Genomic DNA, 22,132 nt, shown 5'->3' on the forward strand with positions numbered 1-22,132 from the left:
TGTATAGGCTCTGCGAATCCTGGAGCTTGCAAATAAATACTCCTTGTTATGAAAAATATCCCGGCGTCACTATCGGGACTTTGGGAGTCATCGTTCGCCCTTAATTACACACAAATAACTACGTCTCTATAGCTCGACATATATATTTCTGCACCAAGGCATATACTGGACTACGTATTGATCACAAACAATCACCATTTTTATAGGTATGCATATAGTCACTAATCAGTACCACCATAGTCAATCTCCTCTTTGGCTCTGCAATACAAATTCCCAGTAAACTACTCAATATTATAGTATGGTCGTGTTGACTATTTACTCCATCCATCCCGTCTCTAGGTACTAACAAATCGGGACCCCGACATCAACACCAATGACGTAATCACCAAACAGGCACCTGACTCACTGACCCCCGACCGCGACCGACCGCATCCCGACCCTAACCACGCCGAAGCTATCCAACCTCCAACTCCAACTTCACCTCTTCAATAAACCAATTGAACCTCGCATACCACAGAAAAAGATATCCAAGATGGTTTTTCGCTTCGTACGTCCCCGGTCCCTCTGCCACTTTCCTTCTTCAAACACAGCTCCCATCGAGCTCGACTTACACTTAAGACTCCAACCACCACCCAAACCACTCACCCCCAAACAACATCCTCCTAACCCTTCTATCACGAACAGGCCAAAACCCTCGACCCAATAACCCTCTTCCACAGCCCCTCCCTCCAGTCAAGCCAAACCGCCCATCGCATACTGAAAACCGCCTCAGCCGCAGCGCAAGAAGCCTCATCCCCCATCGGCCGCGGCGAATTCACGCTCGAGGTTACAACAGCACCGCCTACGACGCAGCAACTCCAGAATATCCTTGAGTATGTGTCTGGGGATCCGGCTGCGGGGTCTAAGGAGGGGGGGATGAAGTACTCTGTTAGTGAGATTGTGCAGGGGGCTAGGAATGCGGAGGATGCGATTAAGAAGTTTAAGGAGGATAGTGGGCGGTTTGTGAGGCCTGTTACGGTTGATTGGACTAGTGGGCAGGCTGTTGTTGGGGGGGATGAGAGTGCGATTTTGAGGATGGTTCGGCAGGCGAATGAGTAAGCTACGGCTCATTTGCACTGGATGAATGGTATTCAGGCATTAAGAAAATAGAAGCTTGATTGTACTATCACTACGATACCTTCTATGTATCATACAACTCAACTCCGTCAGACCGTACCGACTATGCATTAAACTCATACTCGCTTAATCAAACAATGGCCACTCGAGACCAGCTCGCCCGGACGCAACAGGAAGAAAGTAAATGACAGAACCGGCTAAAACATGGTGCCAAAGGTTCCATCTGTGGGGATAGGTTTGCGGTGAGAAAGACGGCCAGTGCCTTCGATGTTGGGCTTGCGGTGTCTGCTATCGTTAGAATCACCTGACAATTGCATAAGGGAAGGAAAACCAACCTGAATGTGAATCCTACAAACAGTCCCTTGTTCATCTTGTCATCACGTTCCGCCATTTCCTCCAAAGCGCGCTGCTTGTCGTGCACCTCTTTGTACTTGGCCATGTCCGCCTCGTTGGAAAAGTCGTCAAAGTAGCCCGCGTCAGTCTCCGAATCCAGCTCGGGCACAAACGGCGGACGCTGCTCGCGCAAATGGTTAAAGTCCACCTCGTTGAAGTAGTCGTGAGCGTGGATCTCTTGAATGTTCTTGAAACGGTGATCCCTCGACGCCACAAGTCTTGTGATCAAGTCCCAGGTTCGTTTGGACAAGAAGTAGTTGGGGTCCTCGTAGACTGGACGCCTTAGCACCTTTTGCCAATTTTTGAGGTTTTGCCAGGTTTCATCAACCGTTGCACCAGCAAACGGTGGGTATCCCGCTAGTGCCTCGAATAGCATACATCCCAAACTCCAGTAATCGACGGTGAAATCATACTGATCGCCCTTGAGCACTTCTGGGGCCATGTAGTCGGGAGAGCCGACAATGGACTTGGCGTAGTTGACCTGGCGTTCTCGTAGAGTACGGTAGCCCTGGCGACGTTCGGCCACTGTACGCTGCTCCATCGGGCGGCCAAATGGTACCGGAGTGTTTCCAACCTCCTCCAGCTTCACCCGCATTGATTCAATCTTACCTGGGTTGAGCATACCGGCGGCGAGACCGAAATCTGTCAGCTTCACATGACCACTCGAGTCAATGAGGAAATTCTCTGGCTTCAAGTCACGATGGATGTAGCCCAGCGCATGAAGAGCGTCAATACAGCAAAACATCTCGGCAATGTAGAAGCGCGCGTGACGGTTGTGCAAGACCCCGGTGTTGTTGAGCAATGTGCGGAAATCACCACCCGGAACAAACTCCATGGCAAGATAAATCTGGGTCTCATCTTGAAAAGCATAGAGCAGCTTCACCAGCCAGTCGCTCTTTGCCGCAGTCAAAATGTCGCGCTCTGTAAGGATATGTCTGATTTCATCCAACTTGAAGAGTAGCTTCTTGCTCATGACCTTCAACGCGCACACCTCCTTTGTATCTTTTTTAGATGCCAAGTACACCTGTCCGTACCCACCCTGACCGACCTGAGTCAAAATCTGGAAATCACCTTGACGAAGTCTGGTACGACGCTTGCGGAGGTGGGCCCGCTCCCGACCCAAATATTTCAACAACGCGGGCTCGTACTCTTCCATGGGTGTTGCGGGGGGTTCAGGGTTCGCGGCGCGAAATTGGGAATGGCGGGTCTGGCGGTTGTGGACGTAGCTAAGCAGATCGAAGTAGTGATCGAGGAAATCTAGACCGTTAGAAAGGCTCTACAACCGAGGAGTGTGAAACTTACAGAGTTGAGTCACGTTTACCAGTCGCTTAACCTTGGGATCCTGAAGTTTTTCAAGTTCTTCTGGAGTCAGTCCACGCATCGGCACCTGGCGTCTTTGCACACTCTCCAAGTCGCGGGTTTGGTATTGTTCATGTCGAGAAACAGCTGCAGCAGCTGGATTCGGACCAAGTTCCTTGCCTAAACGAGTCGAATTTGGGGGTGTGTTTTCCTTGTTCGACTTGCGAGTCGGACTGGTGGGGCGAATGACACTTTCGTTGAGCATCTCATTGCTTCTGTTTGGCTTCGTGAACATTGGGTGATTGAAGTGGTTGTGGGTGTTTTTCGTGGGAGAAGAAGGCTGCAATTTCAGAGCCTTGTCGAAAACATTGGGCAGGTCGAAAGCACCAGGAGGATTGCGGTTCTTGCTTGGGCTGCCTTGTGGTGTTGAAATTGGGCTGGTGAAGCCATCATCGCGAGGTGTCGAGGGGCGATCGAACGCCTCGTTACCGGAGCGAGTGTGCAAGAGGGGAGGAGGGTGAGGCAGGCGAAAGCCGGAGCGATCTTTTGAATCAAAATCGAGCGTCATCTTGTCATGAAGTTTGTTGTTCTCGATGTCTCAGGCGCGATTCTTTGCGAACAAGCAGAGAAGCCCAACCAACGCGTTAGCCAAGTGGCGGAAGGGATCGAGCAGGGTATTTATCGAAAAAGAAACGCGATTCACACGAGGCGAGGAGAATAAATTCCGAGACCCTGGATCGGACAAAGAATAAACAGACAGACCCCGTAGCAGAAAAAGCAATGGGAATGTATGTAACACAGTAACACAGAGCGACCAAAGGAAAGGACAGAATGGCTTTGTTTTGAAGGGAAGGAGAAACAAGCGTCGCAGGGGTGATTCTGGAAGGGAAGAGGAAGCAGGAAGGAAGTGGTTGAGACCGAGACGAGAAGACGCAAGGGATAGACTCAGGGTCAAGATTAAGAGGGTCAAAGTGAAGCAAGTGAAGCGATCAAAGCTGGTGAGGGGAAGCGACGACTTTGTAATTATTGCTTGAGAAGAAGAATGACGATGGAGCTGAACAAGTCCCACTTTGGGCCCAGATTGGCTGCCACTCTGCCTGAACTGACTTGCACTGATCAACAGCCAGCCACACTTTTTGTTACTCTTGCTGCCCCTCCAAGGCGTGCCTGGATTGTTTCCCCAGCAACTCCCTCCCTCGATCCATCCACAATCCCGATTGCGACCAAGATCCTGCGAGTCATCCCCGCTAGCTGTGACCAGGATCCTATCACACTGAGCAGAAAGGATCGCGTCGATTTGTGACAGTTGATCCATCGGAAATTAGTGTGATCGGACTGCTCAGCCGCAGCTCATCGAGACTCTGAGTCTGTTGTCGATACAAACAATGGTGGTCTACAGGGTAGCCTACTCCAACTTCCAAGTTTCGAGGTATGTTCGCGCAAGAATTGCTTGAATTCTCCAAGGTTTTGTAGCTAATTCCTGCTCTTGTTTAGCCAAGATACAGAGCGGACCCAAACCCAAGCAGCCCATGGTTCGCAGCACAGATCTGTCCTCGAGTCCACACAAACCGGACGCTGATGTCATCGCGGGCTCGCAATCTCGATAAACTCGTCTAATTTCCAAGGTTCATTGGCTCCATTCTCCTCCATTCTGCCCCTCAGAGCACCCCCTTGGCCCGCTGTCCAGTCTAGCCACATGTTAGCCTTCGCCTACGGCCGAGGCCCAGACTGCTACTTACGAAAAATGCTAGCCCGTATGAGGGCGTCGTGAAGGTGATCTTCGAACCCGCGGGAAAGTGGAAGACATCCCCCGGCGACGCCGTCACCTTTTGTCCTGTCTCATCCGAGATCTCAAACTCGCCCTCGAGGATAATCTTCATCTCGTCGTATGAGTAGGTATAAACAAGAGGCGTGCCCTTTTCGAGACGGTAGAATCCGGCGGAGATGGGTTTCTCGGGGTTGTACGAGTCGCTGCTATTGTCAGTCTGCGAAACACTGTAAGGGCTCAATTGTCAGCGACGTACCTTGAGTCAACGTCGCCGAGGAAAGCATTCTCATTTGCAACCAACGGAGGCTTGAAGGTGGATTGCGCTTTGGCATGGTAGACCATTGCAGGCGACATCTTGCTGGCGGTTGAGGGGTACGGCGATGGAATGGTTGGAATCGTTTAACAATGACAGGATACAGGTGATGAGGTAGGCGAAAAGACAAGCTCGATTTCTTGTCTCCCAGGTACAGCCCTCTTGGTTTATATCCCACCCATCCTCGCTCTCAAACCAGAGACCAGCCCAGGAATAGGAACACCGAATACGGCATCGCAATCGCTTCGGATTCACCTTCTGAAGTAGGACGCCGATAGACAAACACCACCCGTTGAAGACATGTCCAGGACCGGATTGGACTCACGTTGATGTTGATGCATCTCCAATTGTCGGCAGGGGTGAGGGGATCGTTGACCATGAGGGGCAACAGTCTGAACGCCTAGCAAAGGCATAAGAATACCCCCTCGAGTTAGGTTCTTTTCTCCATCTCCTGATCGATAGAACACGATAAGGTATGTCCCAAATTTGACGCTCTCGGAAGGAAAGCGATACTATCGTGATGAGGGGTCGTTCTTGATAACGAGTACTTTGGTACTCCAATCTCGCAGCCTACCGGATCTTTTTACCCGTCTGGGTTAGGGTTTCCCTTGCTTCAGTATGAGGGGTCGAAGGCGCCCTCTCTTCTTCTTCCACCAGCACATCCGAACGCCGTCTGTTCTACAGATACATACATCAAAGTCCTGGAACCTGCGTCAGAAATTAAGAGCTCGTGGCTGTGGCTGCAGTTCGTTTGCACAATATGGCTTCGCTGCATTAAGCAGCGTAGTCCAGGTCGCCCAATCCCACCATATTTGCGCACCATGAAACAGCCATGATAGCAGCCAAGCATCTTGCTCCCTAAAACATCCGCTATCCTTGAACCAGTAAAGACATGGACGCCATTCTGATCGCCAGCAGGGTACTCGGACTTTAGTGGTAGCCGTGCTCGTATGATGTAGACTAGTCTAGGTTCGCACCGTACCGACTACAGCACTACTTAAGTATGGTACGTAGCTACTCCCTGCTATAGGAGCTAGTAGACATGGTCTCAAACTCTCAAATACAAGATACTTCTCAACATCCTCGATCCTCGAGTTCTCCATCTACCTGCCCTGCGCTGCCCTCCATCTCAACGGAGAAATTACACCCCAGACAAGACAGGATTATTCCGTCCACACCCATAGCCACTTCCCCAAAACCCGGACAAACTAGGACTAGATCTATACGCCCGAGCAAGCAATCAACAATCGCCTCGAATCACGCCTTTAAGGATTAAAAAATACCCTCAAACTTGCGCAATCCGTCACCTGCCACCTAGGTACACTACTACTCACAGGCGTGACCTCTGACCTCCTTCACACGCACCAAGTATACCAATACCCATACCAACCACCCTTCGGATCCTCCATCCAACAAACACAAATAAATCTATACGGTCGTACACTCGCTTCAATCCCAGTCAATCCAGTCAGTTTCCGGCAGCGTCCCCCGAGACAAACTGCAAACCGCAAACCGCAGCTGCCGCAATCCTCCTGGCGAGCCTCCATCAGATCCAAACCTGTCCGATCCAGGTACGGTGCTCTCTCATCGCCACCTGCCATTTCCCCAACCTACCGAGGACATACCTAGTACGGAGTACCTACCTACAGAGCAGGTAGTTCCTATTCCAACCGAGCTGAACCGCGGCTCGATTACCAAAGGTACACCTGACACATACATACCTACCTACCTAGATATATGCGTGCCTACCTAAGGTGCTCAGATACCCGCGGAGATAGATCCCATACCCACAACCGCAATCGTTCGATCGTTTGTCCGTAGCACGCGGCCCTCGCTCGTTCCTCTCACCACGCGACGAGCCATATCCCTAGCCTCGCTGCCCGAAGCGGACTGAGTGCCTTTGTCCTGTCCAGTCCAGTCCTGTCCTGCCTCTCGGGTCTCATCCTCTAGCTCCGGTGGACAGTGGATAGTACACCTGCCCCCTCCCGCGCATGCATACAGTGAACAGTGCACGCGACTGCAGTGGACGGAAACGCAGTACTCTGTATATACTAGCTAGCCACACGACGCCACACAGTGGACGCCAAGGGAGACAATCCCATTCCATTACCTTTCTCTGCCAGACTGGGCTGCAAAAAGTACGGTTGTACAGAGACCACCTCAAGCTAAGCGAGTCGAGTCGATTCAACAATTAGCCGGGTTAAGGGCGGCGTTACGACGGCGACCACGACCACGACCACGACCACGACCACGACCACGACCACGACCACGACCACGACCACGACCACGACGACGACGACGTGAGTTGCGGGCCGAGACACGAGGGCGTTTTGTTTCACATTGTTATTGTGCCCGCAAGGGGAAAGCAAGTCCAACGGCCGGGGCGAAGGCTCAGCCAGCAAGTCAGAGAGTCGGATCACATTCGTCCTTTTGGAATCCTTGGATCCAATTTAGAGCAGAGCGAGCAAGCAGGCAAGCAGGCAAGCGAATCGGCTACGGGGAGACAAACATACGCACGAAAAGTACAGACCGCTAATTTGCATTGATAATCAACCCCCGTAGACCGGCTGTTGAAAAACGCATCTTTCTTTTTCAAGAGTGCAATTTCCCTGATTGTCCTGAAACATCTCGCCTTCGCTGAACTCCCGAAAAGCAAAGTCCCAAGCGCGCTTGTATACTTTCATACAACGGATAAAACGAGCCCCCCCCAAAAGCAGGATGTCGAACGTTTCCATTACCAGCGACCTGGAGCCATACCTTGACTCCCTCCGTCTGTATCTAGAAAAAGACGGTACTCCATCTAGTCGACCTGCAACGAAATCCGGGACAGGCCAAAATCCCGAGAAGTCCAAATCTTCGAGCAACCAGACGAGCTCTGACAATAAGAGTGATCGGGACGCCGCGCCTCGCCAGAATGGCACTCGTGCCTGACCTCCCTGAAAACAAGAACCGTCACGATCAACCTAGGAATACTGCAACCATTTCAGCATATATATCAACAATTGGAGATAACAACAAACCATACCTTCCCATCCCCATTCTTGCATCACATGCACCCAGTGCGCTTTTCCACGAACCGTCCTTTCAAACTCCATACTCTCCAACGGTGACACAGCAGAGCTCCGCCGCGAAGAAGCCATAGGACCGCGACCGGTATAAAAAACTCTATCTTTCGCCGACGGGTAACCGACAATGTTTTGAGGCACGGCGCTCGATTGCTTTCTTTGCTCCTGCTGCTGCTGCTTCCGAGCTGCGCTTTTATCACGACGAGTCCAGACCTCACGAACGACCTCGATGCACCTGTCGATAGAACCAAGCATCAGGCGAGACTGAATTGCACTCCATCTGTTCAGAACCCAATCTCGATCTTCCCCTTGCTCGGCCTCACAGCCCGCGACTAGCAGTGGATACATTTGGATAATTGTCGTGCGAGAGCTGGGCGGGACCGTGGCCAGAAGAATCAGTACCCGCTTTGCCAGATCTGCTGTCGGCTCCGAAGGCATCTCAGGAACAGCTTGGTGAAGATATAACAGAGTAGCCCAGCGGTAAGCGTGGGCTGTCTGGATACTATGCTGAACTTCGGAAGTGGGATCTTCAGGCGGCTCGAACCACTCTGGTGGCTCCCAATGCTCGATGGCTTGTTTGAGCTCGATGGCTTGGGATATTAGGGATATTGAATTGGATTCGGTCTTGCGAACCCGTTGTATCACCCGGGCAACTTGATTAATGAGAGGAAAGAGCGTGGCAGCACATCCCATTAATGGATCAATTTCATGCACTGTATTCTGAGGAAATGGAAGTGTAGGAATTTCCACGTCTTGGTCTCCATGCTCCTCTCGCGAGGTCAGGCGTGCGATGACATCCATGTAAAGCCAGGTGTTATATAGGAATCGAACCCTCCTGAGATCATTCCCAGTGATACCCCCTTGTAATCCGAGTCCCACGACCTGTGAAACCAACGCTTTCGCTCCTCGAAGATGTTGTATGCAAGAGCGCGTATGCTGATCCCAGGTATCAGCAAAAGCGAGAGCAAGGCTTGTAGCTAGCGCAGCATCAGCTCTCATGCTTTGAATATCCTGCACCATGCAGGTGATACTCTGCCTCATATGTTCCACCCCATGAACCCTCATCGACGGGTTATCTTTGCTCGCGTGAAAGGCTGCAAGCGCAAAGACCGCGTGATATAGCGCTGGGGTGTTCTTAGCAAGAGGCCAAACCAAGGTGCGCCATGGATTCTCGTGAACGCCGTCTTTGACGGATAGAATCCCACAGGTCGATGTATCGAAGTGCAGAACAAGCATTTCTGGGTGTGCGAGACTGAATGCCGGCTCGCCGAGTAGCCCAGATGGCATCATCGGCGGCTCCGGTCGTTGCGGGATATACGATCCCGGGAAGTTGAAGTTGTTGATTCGCGCTTGCCGTTCTGGTTGTCGAATGATCTCCTCGATCTCATCGCCGTCGCCTTCTAGAAGAGCTTCGAAACTGAATTCCTCTTCATCTCGCGGGCCACCGAGGATTAAGCTGTGGTTCTGATTGGGAATAGAAGGCTGAAACAGATTTGACAGCCATGGTGATTGCCCTGGAGGGGTAAAATCAGGCATTGGTGACGCGAAGAAGTCATCGCTCAAGCTCCCAGATCCTGAATAGCCAAGGATTTGGTCTAGTGAGAGTCCTGGGTCGATCTTGCTAGGCGAGTGACTTGAGCGTCTAGAAGCTACCTCTCGAGGCGAACTCTGGTGCGAATGATATGAACCAGCTCTTTGAAATCCAGAGACCTGGTTTCCAGTCGCTCTCCGGATATGTAAGGCCGATGTAGCTGCAGGTGGCGATGGACTCCCTGTCGCGAATAATGCTTGTTAGTCTAAACCAGGAAGCACCGGGTAATGCAGCAAAACCTTTCTTTACTTTTGCAGGGGCACTCCTTCCAGGAACGTTACCCTCTCCAAATGAGCGCCATTTGAAGTCTTTCTTGTACCCTCCGCATTCCACGTTGCGCTTTTTGCATTGAGAACACGTTGGTTTCGACTCGTCGCACTTCAATCGTTTTGCTTTGCAGGTGATACAACCTGGATGTTGATAACGGGAAGAAGGTCAGCGCACTGCGGACTCCATAATGATTCCTTGCTTCTCTTTTTCCATCTCTTTCAGGTTGTTTGTGCATTTAATTGCTTGTAAGAATCGGTAATACCGTACCATTACGGCTCTTTGACTGCTTGGGTTTGTTAGTTGTTGTCACCGTTGTAGCGGTCTGCACAGGCGCTGCATTCTCGGTGGAGACGAAAGCTGTGGAACGTCCAGCAGAAGAAGCGGCGGGGAGAGGGTCTAGAATAGCAGACGGGGAAGGGATTCTAATGTTCTCCATGCCAAAGGAGAGCCTATATCTGCGAGAGTCTCCACAGGCGACAGGGGGGGTTAATAAGGTATAGATTGAGAAAAGTCGAAGATAAAAGAGAGTACAGTGACGTGGTTAAAGCGCCGGCTTGTATAGTAGAAGGTTGGAAACGAGATAGCAACAATGATCTGCGAAGTTGTTCGGGAGAAGAATGGGTCTTATTCGACGTAATGTGCGAATCCACAGATAAGGCGGCTGCTTAGCTGTCGACGATAAAAGGGACAGATTTGGAGGAAGGAAAAGATAAAGTTGAGTAATGTCCCAAATAGCCCCGAGCCGTGAGGAGAAACCCGTCATCGCCTTGATAAGACCCGGCACTAGAGCAGTAAAATGCGGAGTCCAGCCTGGAGCGAGTGAGCGACTTGCAAGGTGCGAATCGCGGATGGCGCCGATCCAGCACTCAAGGGTCACTGGTGTAGCTTTGACTTATGCCTGACTCCTATTGGGACCTGAATGGCCAGAAGCGATGCGAGAAAGAGCTGCCTATGTGTTCATCATGCAGGGATTAGTCACATAAAAGATGGATCGATGCGGAAAATGAGGGGGGGCGAGCAAGCAAGATCGCTTGTAACTCACTGGCCGACGCGCCATCCGCATCCCAACCCGAAACCCGGAGAATGGGCACCTCGCGAGAGACAGCATGATCAAAAATCAGAGTACATCTGGAGCTCAATGCAACGGGATGGGGTGTGATAGGATGAAGGGACGCCACTGGGACGGGGAAGATGCTGGAGATGACGAGGAATCGGAAGCAGCGACGATGGACACGGCCAGACTGTTGGCTCCCAGCGACCCCGTGATCCCCGTCATCCTTCCCTCTTGGTCTCTTGCCAAAAAGCAAACCTTGCCCTCGAACTGTCAGAGCAAGCCAGCAGGCAAGTATGGCTCAATTTTAGTCTCATCTCGAGTATCACACTTGCCTTCGCGGTGTAACGGCGGCTCGTTAGCTGAGCGCCTGAAACTGCTGGCATGCATGGCTCAGACCGTTCTGAAATATGTGATGGATATCAAGCAAGAGGCTCACCGTTACACCCCGTGAACCTCTGGCAGCCATTGGCCTCGGGCGCCATGGCGCTGCCTAGACTAGACCAGACTGCTTCCGATCGTGTTCTTCCCTGAATGGGTTGATCGAGAGCCGGGAATCTAGAAGGGCGCGTGCAATGCCATGGCTGGGGAAAGAAGCAGCGACACCAATGGGGAGTACTCGGCAGGATTGCTAGCCAGGTACTAGGGACCTAAGCAGTCTAGGGCAAGTCGTTATACAGGGGAATAATTGCTTTTTGCCGAGGGCAAATGTAACTGGCTGTGGTTTAAACGAGGCACATGGCGATTGGGCCGTCAGGTAGCGAAAACAATAGAGAAACTTCCTTCCTCTGCCCTCCGAACGGCCGACTTGCATGCACGCGACAGGGTCATCCTTGCTGCCTCCCGATTGCCGTCCCCAGATTGTTTGTCTCCGGCTTCTGCTTCGCTTCTTCAACGACTCGTCATCTACACTGGGGAGATTCCAGAGCTGCCAGCGAGTTCTGGGTTGAGACACTCTCGAGGATGTACGCTGATCGTCTGGTCGGAATCTTATCTGGGCACAGCCTGCTTTCGCATACAACACATAGACATCCTGATTATAACGAAAAGGGTTCTTACAAGCGAGTTTGAGCGACAAGGGACACTGCTTCGCCGCCAGCAGGTATGGGTGGATGGATACAAGTGGCGCACAATAGAGAGTACGGATGAAGTTCACAATTCTTCCGCCAATATGGTCGTAAGGTCAATTAGGACTGCGAGAGCCACTGCCAACAACTTCCGAGGTTAACAGGCAACGGGCTTTGACTGTGGCGCAACGGCCAGGATGAACATCAAGCTGAGTTCTACGCAGCGATACGTTTACGGCTCAAGACCACTGACGAGCTTCACACTCAAACCACTTCAGCCCACGCCGCGAGAAACGGGTCTGTGCAACACGTTGATAGATCTCGGGGGCTATATCCGTGAGTCAATCGGACGTAACGCTTATAACGGAGAAGTACCCGGCTGATTACTGCCTTCTGGGTGCTATTGGGTGAAGTAAGTACCGGGTACACTGCCCATTTTAATGGAAAGTCTCGAAGGCGGGATGATGCAGGTGCGAGCTGGGACCTGAAGCTTGCGTACAGATTTCAGCTCCCGCCATTGCCGCAACATATATTCAATAAAATAACTGATCATCATAATTCATATAGCACTGTATGACAGTCCGACGCTACACAGCCAGCTAGCCATGTCCTTGTCGCCATGCGAAGCAGAAAACTCAATCTCACCCTAAGCCATAATGACTCCAATATCAAATGAGCATCACTGAATCAAGTTTCAAGGTTTGAGCAAGTGCCGCAAACTGCTCACTGCCGACATTCTGCAGCTGAAGCTTGATCGTTATACAATCTGGGTTTCACGGCGTGCGGCTGGCAGGATGCCACGAGGTGCTGGGTTCAGGAGATGGAATTCAATTCCGGCAATTTGGGTCAGGAAAGACATTGTGGCTGAAACTTGGGCAGGTTATTTCGCAGTATAGAAGGCAGCTGGATAGCCCAGTGAGGCGGAGCAGGTAGCCTTAACAAAGGTGCGTAAGCAGTCACAGATGACTCCTTGCCTGCGTCATACCCATGGCTGCGGTGCCGCTATTCCGGGTACTCGTTGACTTCTGATGCTGACTTTGGAAAGGATTAGTGGCCGTTGTGACACCGAACCGTTGTGACAAGACAACGAGCTGAGCGACGAAGAACGAACTTCGGAAACATCTTTGGTCGCCGTCTCGGAAGCCCTTGACTATGTGGTCTTGCAGTCGATTCCAGTCCACAAACCCTAGCCTCGCGACATTTTCCTGGGTGAGTAACCTTGTTATCTTTTTGTGGAGAGGTCCGCCTTCTTTGAACATCGAGGGCCCTAGGTAAGCTCGCTTAGTGCGATTCATAATTTCGTCAGTGACAAATGGCCGCATTGCCTCGCGGAGAATGTACTTCTCACGCAGAACCTTGTTGACTGGGTCATAGCGTATTTTGAGACTCGGAGGAATCTGGTTTGCAAATTCGGTGACGTGATGATCGAGGAATGGCGGCCTCGTCTCGATTTGGTGAACCATGTCAGCGCCATCTCCGATATAACGCAAGATGTAGTTGGCAAGGATCGACTTTGCCCACTGATAGCTCGCCGAGTTTAGTGGATGCCATTTTTCTGACATGTTGGAAAGAGTTTGTGCTTCGAAATGCTCTGCGAAAGCTGTCTCTAAATCGTCTACTGCACACTCCGCCGTCCACGTGGCAAATGGCAAGTTGTAGAACGAGTTTGCACGAGCAAATATTGACGAGTTGTTAAGCATTTGTTTTGTGGAAGCAGCTGACTCAATGGGCGGTGGTACAGCTTCTCGGCCTACTTCGAATAGCTCGGAGCTGTCTGGCATTTCGAATGGAGGAGGCGGCCATGAGAAATCTGGCTCAAGAAACATCTTGGATAGCATGTCAGGATAACCACCGAAGTGCTCATCCGAGCCCTCGCCTGGTTTTGTCAGCGAGTTTTTTTTTTTTTTTTTTTTTTTTTTCTGTTGCTGGGAAAGCTAAAGCAGTATTTGCCTACCTGTGAGAATGACCTTCTTGCCATGGGAATGAGCCAATTCTCCGACGGCGATTCGGCCCATTCCATTAACGTCGGGAATCGGTGTTTCGGTAAACCAAACAGTATCCTCAAACCTAATAGCAATCTCTTCTTCGGTCATTGTGACAGGATATAGGTCCACGCCAATCCAGTCAGCTGTTCGCTGCGCAATTTCTACGTTGATCAGATAGTCTCCTTGATTGATGATAATACTTGTTCATACCTGACTCGTCCACTCCACTATCCTTCCCAAAACGGATTGTATAGCAGCTCATCTTCGAAACGTCCCTACTGGTATCGCTTCCCAGGGTTTCTCCTTGCTTTAAAAGATGTGCAGTCATTCCCGCAATAGCAGATGAGTCTAAGCCGCCGCTAAGGTAGATGCCGACCTCAACGTCGGCATGGAGTCGAAGTCTCACTGATTCCAGCAAAAGTTCTCGAAGTTTGAGCACTATCTCTCCTTCGGTTTGAGGGCAAGATAATCTCTGGTCTCTGTCAGTAAAAAGACGGTTTTATATATCCGCAATGCTGACCTTGTCAGGGTATTCCAGGTCCCAATAAGTATGTATCTCTGGCAAGCCAAAGTCATGACTGACCATGTATTGCCCCGGTTCAAGCTAATCGGGCCATTAGTCTTGATGAGACCAGAGAATCCGGTAAGTCTTAGAACTCACCCTATAAACACCCTCAAAGTACATCTGGTCATTCCATAACCAACCTTTCGCGAGGAGATTCTCAATTGACCACTCCGGTTGCCAACCAAATGGCAAGAAGGATTTCATTTCAGTTGCCACCAGCAGCGTATTGTTGACCACCGTATAGTAGAGAGACTTTACACCATAACGATCTCGAGCAGCGAACAGGAGCTTCCGCTTTGCATCCCAAAGAACGAGCGCAAATTCTCCGCGTAGTTTCGAGAGGAAGGAGATACCGTAATGGCGGTATAGAGCAATGACGATCTCACAGTCACTATTGCTCTTAAATTCATACCCATGAGCTAGCTCTGCCCGGCATTTCTCGTAATCGTACAGCTCCCCGTTAACGACTGCATGGACGGTGTCTTCGCTATCGTGAAAAGGCTGGTTGCCGGCCGGACTGAGGTCAATAATTGAGAAACGAGCATGTCCAAGACCTACGAAACCGATTTCATTAGACGCCGGAAGTGTGAATTGTTTTCTCAGGCACTTACCCACGCGGTGATCAGAATCAAACCACTGGCCTCTTGCATCGGGACCACGGTGCTTGACTAGTTCGAGACTTTCGTCCATTTGGTGGCTTGAAGCTTGTTGATCGACATTCTCACTGCACTGTGAGCAGCCAGAGCTGCCCTTGAGACGGAGAATCGCTGTGATTCCGCACATGATAGTACTCAAATGACAATGATAAAACTCTGGCGCTAGTTGTGAGACTTGGACGTAGGTATCGCCTACTTATATCGATCAAACAGGAGTTCCAAACTTTCTATCCTCACTGACAAATAATGCCATGTGCGAGGCAAGGGCGGGCATAGTACACGCAAAGGCACACGACAGCCGCATCACGCGGTGGTCACGGCGATCTATGGAAGTTTGAGCTCTCAAAAGTGAATCGTTATCTAGTCGGAGTCTCCGGGAGCCAGTTGCATTCTGGAAAAAGTATCAGTGCAGCCGGAAGGGATACCGACGAACGCCATTTCAGCTCGGACAGGTCTAGACCGGGGTGACAGGAATTTAAAATGGTTGGCAGCTGGGTACGACGTGCATGGAAACGTGGAAGGTTGAAAGTAAGAGGACCGCGTCCAGTGGATCGACCGGAAAGAAGCATAGACTCGATCCGGCGTTCGTCCCATGATCCCGGTCCAGATTTCTTACCCTCGAACATTCCTTTTGTTTCCAACAGACACCCCCGAGAAACCCACTTTCAGCAAGCTCATGGACCTTTCTGGCTACAACAGGTATCAGTGGTCTGTCATTTGGACCCCAAATATGGGACACAATACACAGCTAATCTTCAATTCGACGCTGAATAGAATCCCTTCAAAAATGTACGCTACCAACAGACGCATGGCATGCTGATCACCCACACTAATGCATCTAAGAACGTTCTCCCGTAAATGAGAGCGGAGCGGCTAGCACATTCCGGTTCTCGACTTTTCTTCTTTCGAAGGGCGGTTGAGCGGTGTGGCGTTCGCCATGGAGACCGCTGACATGGTGCATAAGGCATCAAAAAAGTTACCAACTTTTTGGTCAACATCAAATACTACCAGAGCTCAACGCCACTACCCCGAATAAGGATGATGGCGCTTAGGGGTTCTTTGTTCTTGCGCACGCCTTGGGGCCGCGGATCTTCGATTCCGACGTATTGCCGCGCCTAACGGAACTTTAAAGCTAGAAACGAACCACAGCACCCAGTCGGCACTCGTTCCAACTTGCAGAGGATTGCCAGGGGACTCGAAACATTTCAAATTTCTCAGTATTGACTTCAAGCGCGGGTCACCCTGCAAGAAGGGTTCAAACTCAAATGCTCGCACGGCGCTGGTCAAAACACACAGACATCCAGAGTAGCCAACCAGGTAGTGACACCTCTCTGTCACAGATTTTCAAGCCGGCGATTGCTTCTGGTTGCCTTGTGGAATAAAGCTGGCTGTTTCCTGTTAGGGATACTTGCATCAAGTCTCAGATGTCCCCAGACTCTGTTTGATGCATTTGCAGCTAAGAATCATCCGTCACTCCACAGGCAACAGTCCCCCGCGTGCGATTTGAATTCCTTGGAGGGGCGTGTGTGGGAGAACCCTGAGCATGGACCCTTCAAGGGTCAAGGCTAACACCATACTCAGGTCTGGCGCAGGGTCGGATACCGAATGGCCCTGCCTACACTCACCTTCCCCGTGATGCTGTCAGATTATCCTCGAAGATGATAAAGGCAAGACAACTCTTCTTAAATTGACGCCGATGCTGATCAGCGGGAAACTTCGACAATTATTCTGGGGCTCGAGAACTGGTGAGGGAGACGGCGCTGTCAAGGAGCCATGTGGAAGCTGGCTGCTTTGTTCGTTGCAAACTTGGAGGATACGTCTTCGGTCTCATGCCTGCAGTGCCTTCACCAGGTGTCAGCTTGCGGACTTTCACAGCTTCACACAGTCCCAAGGTACCTCTCTTACATTTCGCACCCCGTTTACATTTCGCACCCCGTTTACATTTCGCACCCCGTTTACATTTCGCACCGAGCATTGTGCCCTGGGTTTGCAGCGTTGACCGATAACATCTGTTCTCCTCAACGTCCCAACGACTGTATGAGTCATTGTGACTCGGTTCCTTCGACTTTCAGCATATTCGAAAGTGCAGAGCAGAGCGAATAAGGTTCAAGGTCTCAGGCGCGCCAGTCAACGCCAGAGTTGAGATCTGGCTATTCTGACCACAATGCAAACATGGATGAATAACCCTCCGCAGCTGTTGTCTTGAACGTCAAGAGTACTGAAGCTCCCTGGCCAAAATCTTGGAGTTCGGCAATCTGAGCGCTCATGGCAACGATCGACGCCTGGCGAAGACGGTATATAGCTGACAGATCGAGATTTGGGGGCCAAAAAGAACCACAGCCTTCCTCTCGCGTCAAATGCTTCCCAATTTGGGCTTTTCTCCAGAACACGAGCCTCCTTCAAAAGTCTTGGTATACACTGCCCCCATCGCAACCCCATGATTGGCAGGAACCCTGTGGGAGCTAAGCCGATCGCGGCTCAATCTCGCGCCACTAGACACCTAATCGAAATTGACCGCTATAGCTTTGCGGTTTGCAAGCAAATTGGTGATCCTACAATTTCGTGGCTTCGGAGACCTATACGATCTGATCATAGACAGCGCTGGATAAACCGTTGGGGGCTGAAAAGCAAATCTGCCTCGCCATGAAGCTCAGGTATAAAGACCCTGGATGATCTCAATAAGATCGATTTCAGGAACACATCAACAATCGCTTATCCCTGTTGAGACGCGACCTTGCATTACCGAATCCTTTACACTCCAGCATGCTTATTTCAAAACTTCTTCTGAGCCTTTCATGGGCGGTCTCATGGGCCACGGCCTGTGCCCCAGACCCTAACAACCCTCTCGATGACCTCTTTGAAGTAGGCCAGGATGGTCCGGCTCCTCCAGAGACATTGGGCTACTTCATCAATCACGTCGGTCTACTTACAACAAATCTCGATCCCTTGAAACACTTCTATCGTGATACCCTTGGCATGCGCCTCATCTTCGACGTTCATCTCACCGACGAGTTTACCATCACCTACCTCGGCCATGCCCAAGGTGGCCGCAATGGAACAGGTTTCCAAACAGGCAAAGAGCTGAACCGCGACAAGAACAACCTCGCTGGCCTTCTTGAGATCGTTACCTTCAACGTCTCTGACGACAAACTTTTGGGGTCCACCAAACGCACCAACACCTTCGGTCACATCGGTCTCATCGTCCCGGATATTGTCAAGGCGCAAGACTACCTCATCAGCAAAGGTGTTGAGATCCTCAAGCCGTATGGAGAACCTATCGAGACGTTCACCGGTCCGGCCAACAATGCTTTCGGTATCGGTGAATATGCGGGTGCGCATGTAGCTGCGAAGCAGAAGCTTATGGAAGCGCAAGGGATCATTGGGCTACCGCTGCTTCTCATGATTGCCGATCCCGACGGCAACTTGGTTGAGATTCAGCAGCAAGAACAACCGGCGGGTGCTTTGTGAGCGGATAGCTGTGAGATGATGTACTACCTAACGGGACTATGGGTAATGGGGGTGTATAACAAGAGGAATAAGGTGTGTAATTAGCCTGGTGTTGTGGTGGCTCAATTATAGAGACGGGTTCGTTGTACATGTGAAGAAATCCCGCTGTTTCTGCAATACCCGTGCTTAAAAATAGTAATCGAACATTACAAGATGAAGCCTCTATAGTCGTTCTCTATCACCATCCTCTATCTTCTAGAATACACTACACATTATTTGAAACCGCCGATGCGATTTTCGGACCTCCAACAATCGGAGCATTATGCACAGCTGAATAGTGACTCAGCATTGTACATCCTTGTATAAGCGAGCCGCGGGGAAACGGCAACCCCAGAGTCTCCGGCCGAGGTCGCTCATCGGCCGGACCATACCAACCAAACATCTGCACCTCCTTCGTTCCTGAACCCTCTCTCCTTTCTATTTTCCTATTCTTCAATAATACCTACCCCTAACGATGCTACGAACAATCACCCGTCGAACCCCTCGACGCCTACCCACACCCCCAGCGACCGCAGGCGGTCCCTCTCGCTCCCGTCTCGCCCTGCGCCCATTCACATGCGGTTATCTGCGGATGTCACCGTCAATGCTCCCGCCCGTCCAGCCCCCCGTTTCCTCCGCACTCCCCAGCGACAGCTACCAGCTTCTCTCGACGGCCGATAAAGCTGGTGAGGCCGAGGACGCGCTCTACGAGCAACAGATCAAGGATGTCGAGAACTGGTGGGCTTCGCCCCGGTTTGAGGGGATCAAGCGGCCTTATTCGGCTGCCGATGTAGTTAGCAAGCGCGGGTCGTTGCAGCAGACGTATCCGAGTTCGTTGATGGCGAGGAAATTGTTTAATTTGTTGAATGAACGGGCGAATGAGAATAAGCCGGTTCATACGAGTATGTGCTCCATTGCTTGTTGGAATGAGTTGAGGAGTGCTAATTGGTGCGCGCAGTGGGTGCGATTGATCCCATTCAGATGACGCAGCAGGCTCCGCACCAGGAGGTCTTGTATATTTCTGGTTGGGCGTGCTCTTCGGTCTTGACGACTACGAATGAGGTCTCTCCGGACTTTGGAGATTACCCATATAACACGGTGCCGAATCAAGTCCAGAGATTGTTCAAGGCTCAGCAGTTGCATGATCGCAAGCACTGGGATGCGCGGAGGAAATTGACGCCGGAGCAGCGAAAGTCTACCCCCTACATTGATTACATGCGACCAATCATCGCAGACGGTGACACTGGGTAGGCTTTATATCGAACCTGGCGCGATCATTGCTAACAAACTCCAGACACGGCGGCTTGACTGCTGTGCTCAAACTCGCTAAGCTCTTCGCCGAGAACGGTGCCGCGGCTGTGCACTTCGAGGATCAGCTTCACGGCGGCAAGAAGTGCGGTCATCTGGCGGGCAAGGTCTTGGTTCCGATGGGAGAGCACATCAACCGACTCGTTGCGACACGTTTCCAGTGGGATATGATGGGCGTTGAGAACCTGGTGATTGCTCGAACAGACTCGGAGAGCGGAAAGCTGCTGAGCAGCGCCATCGACGTGCGCGATCATGAGTTCATCCTTGGAGTCACCGAGGAGTCAGAGCCTCTCGCAGAGACACTGCAAGCCATGGAGAGGGAGGGTACCGCACCCTCAGAAATTGACGCCTTTGAATTGGACTGGGTCAAGAGGCACAAGCTTGTGACGTTTGATGAAGGTATGCTAACTTCACTCTCTATCTGAACTATCTGAACTGCGTCTAACTTCTCTAGCCGTCGACGCACACCTCGAAGCCGAAGGCGCCCCTCACTCCGCCCGTGATGCATACAAAAAGCGCGTCACAGAAAACCCAGATCTATCAATCTCCCGCCGCCGAGTCCTAGCTAGCGATTACACTAAGAACCCCGTCGTCTGGTCCTGCGACATCCCACGAACAAGAGAAGGTTTCTACCACTACAAGGCAGGCTTCCCAGCAGCAACCAAGCGCGCAAAGGAATTCGGCCCCTACTCCGACCTCCTGTGGGTTGAGACTGGCGACCCCAACGTCGAGAAGGCCGGGAAGCTGGCTGGTGAAGTCCGCGCCACTCACCCCGGCAAGAAACTCGTATACAACCTTAGCCCATCGTTCAACTGGATGGGACAAGGATTTGAGGAGGCTTCGCTGAAGTCCTTTATCTGGGATCTTGCTCAGCATGGGTACGTTCTCCTACCTTCTCATTTCCATATGATAAATCAAACTAACAAACCCAGCTTCGTCCTTCAACTCATCTCTCTCGCCGGCATCCACAGTGGCGCCACCATCACATCAGAGCTCTCTCGTGCCTTCAAGGACGACGGCATGCTCGCTTACGTGAAGCTCATCCAGTCGCGTGAGAAGGAGCTCGGCGTTGATGTCCTTACGCACCAGAAATGGAGTGGAGCGCCCTACATGGATGGTATTGTAGGTGCTATTCAGAGTGGAAGCAGCAGTAGTAAGAGTATGGGGGAGGGTAACACCGAGAAAGGTGAGTTTACTTTCTATTTACTTTTATGCTGCTGAACGAGGCTAATACTTCAATTCGTACAGGCTTTTAGGTAAAGGCTAGAATAGAGCGGATGGTTGAGGTGACAATGAACGCGATGTAAGATCATTCAAATCATGAGACCGTTTCTTGAAAAGGTGCTAAATTATAACACATTGTTAAGAGCTTAGATTGGCAGAAGTTGCTGTTCATGACACTCGGGGGCGCTTGAGTTTGATTTAGGTACTAGGCACCGGCGGGAAGGCATCATCTCCTCTCTGCTTTCCATGTTGTAGTGGACGACTAAGGGGATTCCTGTAGAGCATCGTCACTTAATTCTGTTCTTGCGCCCCGCACCTATCACTGAGCAGCTATTTCCGTTTACTTCGAGGGTCTGGAAATCGGAACGTCACCTGCCTTATCTACCTAATCGCATACGCGGACTAGACATCCAAGCGCCACGAACCTCGACGCCGGATGTACTCACATATTCCATCTGCCAATTGTTACCAAGCTCCTTCAATTCCCGAAACCTTCGTTAGAAATACATCTGACCTTTTCGTCAAAGATATATATAGAATTTTCACTGTGCACCTCTTAAAGCATAGCCTCCTCGCTGGGTAATCATTTGCGAGCCTTTTCAACCAGTCGATACCCCAGTCCCATGCATGCGGCTATTGAGAGTTTGAGTCGCCGCTTTCTTTCAAATTCAAGGGACTTTTTCTACGGTAATGATGTTGCTCACGTATTGGGAGGCGCTTAAAGTGGATTTAGCAGTCGTCATTGGACACCTGTTGGCTACATGGGGCATCGACGGGAGGATGTGGTCGTGCTTTCCTGGCGGGCGCCAAGCAAAGAGCCTAAAACTTGGTAGGTAAAAGACCCTCAACACGCCCCTCAAGCTCGTTTGTTTCCCAACAATCATCAAGTCTCTTATACACACTTTGGTGACTAATCATATCATATCATTACTGGGACGTCCGTTGTCTAATTCCAACTTCCTTTAGTGAGCATTA

The 22,132-nt window shown here is 51.1% G+C and overlaps 7 protein-coding genes across 7 annotated transcripts; 3 read left to right on the plus strand and 4 right to left on the minus strand.

Annotated features, from left to right (window-relative positions):
- The first annotated feature begins 446 nt into the window (after nucleotides 1-446).
- On the plus strand, nucleotides 447-1,474 carry BDV14DRAFT_183367 (uncharacterized protein). Its single transcript, XM_073770370.1, has 2 exons — nucleotides 447-547; nucleotides 685-1,474. The coding sequence occupies exons 1-2, from the start codon at nucleotides 533-535 to the stop codon at nucleotides 1,096-1,098; spliced, it is 429 nt and encodes a 142-aa protein (XP_073623031.1). The 5' UTR covers nucleotides 447-532; the 3' UTR covers nucleotides 1,099-1,474.
- BDV14DRAFT_149762 (serine/threonine-protein kinase) lies at nucleotides 1,212-3,586 on the minus strand. Its single transcript, XM_073766538.1, has 3 exons — nucleotides 2,812-3,586; nucleotides 1,452-2,766; nucleotides 1,212-1,401 (listed from the first exon to the last, which is right to left on the minus strand). The coding sequence occupies exons 1-3, from the start codon at nucleotides 3,374-3,376 to the stop codon at nucleotides 1,314-1,316; spliced, it is 1,968 nt and encodes a 655-aa protein (XP_073623032.1). The 5' UTR covers nucleotides 3,377-3,586; the 3' UTR covers nucleotides 1,212-1,313.
- A 708-nt stretch (nucleotides 3,587-4,294) lies between these two features.
- BDV14DRAFT_149772 (cupin domain-containing protein) lies at nucleotides 4,295-5,035 on the minus strand. Its single transcript, XM_073766539.1, has 3 exons — nucleotides 4,833-5,035; nucleotides 4,548-4,779; nucleotides 4,295-4,496 (listed from the first exon to the last, which is right to left on the minus strand). Exons 1-3 carry the CDS (start codon nucleotides 4,928-4,930, stop codon nucleotides 4,467-4,469), a joined length of 360 nt encoding a protein of 119 aa, XP_073623033.1. The 5' UTR covers nucleotides 4,931-5,035; the 3' UTR covers nucleotides 4,295-4,466.
- Nucleotides 5,036-7,185: 2,150 nt separating this feature from the next.
- Nucleotides 7,186-9,760, minus strand: BDV14DRAFT_183378 (fungal specific transcription factor domain-containing protein). The gene has a single exon (XM_073770371.1). It carries the CDS (start codon nucleotides 9,488-9,490, stop codon nucleotides 7,853-7,855), a length of 1,638 nt encoding a protein of 545 aa, XP_073623034.1. The 5' UTR covers nucleotides 9,491-9,760; the 3' UTR covers nucleotides 7,186-7,852.
- Nucleotides 9,761-12,689: 2,929 nt separating this feature from the next.
- Nucleotides 12,690-15,380, minus strand: BDV14DRAFT_149820 (asparagine synthetase B family protein). The gene is made up of 5 exons (XM_073766540.1): nucleotides 14,580-15,380; nucleotides 14,439-14,522; nucleotides 14,129-14,390; nucleotides 13,888-14,079; nucleotides 12,690-13,809 (listed from the first exon to the last, which is right to left on the minus strand). The coding sequence occupies exons 1-5, from the start codon at nucleotides 15,264-15,266 to the stop codon at nucleotides 12,890-12,892; spliced, it is 2,145 nt and encodes a 714-aa protein (XP_073623035.1). The 5' UTR covers nucleotides 15,267-15,380; the 3' UTR covers nucleotides 12,690-12,889.
- Nucleotides 15,381-17,740: 2,360 nt separating this feature from the next.
- On the plus strand, nucleotides 17,741-18,852 carry BDV14DRAFT_149837 (VOC family protein). Its single transcript, XM_073766541.1, has one exon. It carries the CDS (start codon nucleotides 17,903-17,905, stop codon nucleotides 18,605-18,607), a length of 705 nt encoding a protein of 234 aa, XP_073623036.1. The 5' UTR covers nucleotides 17,741-17,902; the 3' UTR covers nucleotides 18,608-18,852.
- Nucleotides 18,853-18,897: 45 nt separating this feature from the next.
- BDV14DRAFT_183389 (methylisocitrate lyase ICL2) lies at nucleotides 18,898-21,708 on the plus strand. Its single transcript, XM_073770372.1, has 6 exons — nucleotides 18,898-19,527; nucleotides 19,584-19,872; nucleotides 19,920-20,332; nucleotides 20,388-20,811; nucleotides 20,866-21,119; nucleotides 21,182-21,708. Exons 1-6 carry the CDS (start codon nucleotides 19,101-19,103, stop codon nucleotides 21,187-21,189), a joined length of 1,815 nt encoding a protein of 604 aa, XP_073623037.1. The 5' UTR covers nucleotides 18,898-19,100; the 3' UTR covers nucleotides 21,190-21,708.
- Nucleotides 21,709-22,132: the final 424 nt, after the last annotated feature.

The sequence above is a fragment of the Aspergillus stella-maris genome, assembly GCF_047715825.1.
Source record: "Aspergillus stella-maris strain CBS 113639 unplaced genomic scaffold BDV14scaffold_87, whole genome shotgun sequence".
NCBI lineage: Eukaryota > Fungi > Ascomycota > Eurotiomycetes > Eurotiales > Aspergillaceae > Aspergillus > Aspergillus stella-maris.

Bases quoted from the DNA above. Each gene is read 5' to 3' on its own strand.
- BDV14DRAFT_149772 (XM_073766539.1), bottom strand. From the start codon at position 4,930: ATGTCGCCTGCAATGGTCTACCATGCCAAAGCGCAATCCACCTTCAAG. The intron at 4,780-4,832 runs GTACGTCGCTGA...TGACAATAGCAG, and splicing joins CTCGGCGACGTTGACTCAAG to CGACTCGTACAACCCCGAGA. The intron at 4,497-4,547 runs GTAAGTAGCAGT...ACATGTGGCTAG, and splicing joins CATACGGGCTAGCATTTTTC to ACTGGACAGCGGGCCAAGGG.
- BDV14DRAFT_149820 (XM_073766540.1), bottom strand. From the start codon at position 15,266: ATGTGCGGAATCACAGCGATTCTCCGTCTCAAGGGCAGCTCTGGCTGC. The intron at 14,080-14,128 runs GTATGAACAAGT...TGATCAACGTAG, and splicing joins TAGTGGAGTGGACGAGTCAG to AAATTGCGCAGCGAACAGCT. The intron at 13,810-13,887 runs GTAGGCAAATAC...TGACAAAACCAG, and splicing joins CAAGAAGGTCATTCTCACAG to GCGAGGGCTCGGATGAGCAC.
- BDV14DRAFT_149762 (XM_073766538.1), bottom strand. From the start codon at position 3,376: ATGACGCTCGATTTTGATTCAAAAGATCGCTCCGGCTTTCGCCTGCCT. The intron at 2,767-2,811 runs GTAAGTTTCACA...CTAACGGTCTAG, and splicing joins GGTAAACGTGACTCAACTCT to ATTTCCTCGATCACTACTTC. The intron at 1,402-1,451 runs GTTGGTTTTCCT...TAACGATAGCAG, and splicing joins TTTGTAGGATTCACATTCAG to ACACCGCAAGCCCAACATCG.
- BDV14DRAFT_183378 (XM_073770371.1), bottom strand. From the start codon at position 9,490: ATGCCTGATTTTACCCCTCCAGGGCAATCACCATGGCTGTCAAATCTG.
- BDV14DRAFT_183389 (XM_073770372.1), top strand. From the start codon at position 19,101: ATGCTACGAACAATCACCCGTCGAACCCCTCGACGCCTACCCACACCC. The intron at 19,528-19,583 runs GTATGTGCTCCA...TGGTGCGCGCAG, and splicing joins GAATAAGCCGGTTCATACGA to TGGGTGCGATTGATCCCATT. The intron at 19,873-19,919 runs GTAGGCTTTATA...AACAAACTCCAG, and splicing joins ATCGCAGACGGTGACACTGG to ACACGGCGGCTTGACTGCTG.
- BDV14DRAFT_149837 (XM_073766541.1), top strand. From the start codon at position 17,903: ATGCTTATTTCAAAACTTCTTCTGAGCCTTTCATGGGCGGTCTCATGG.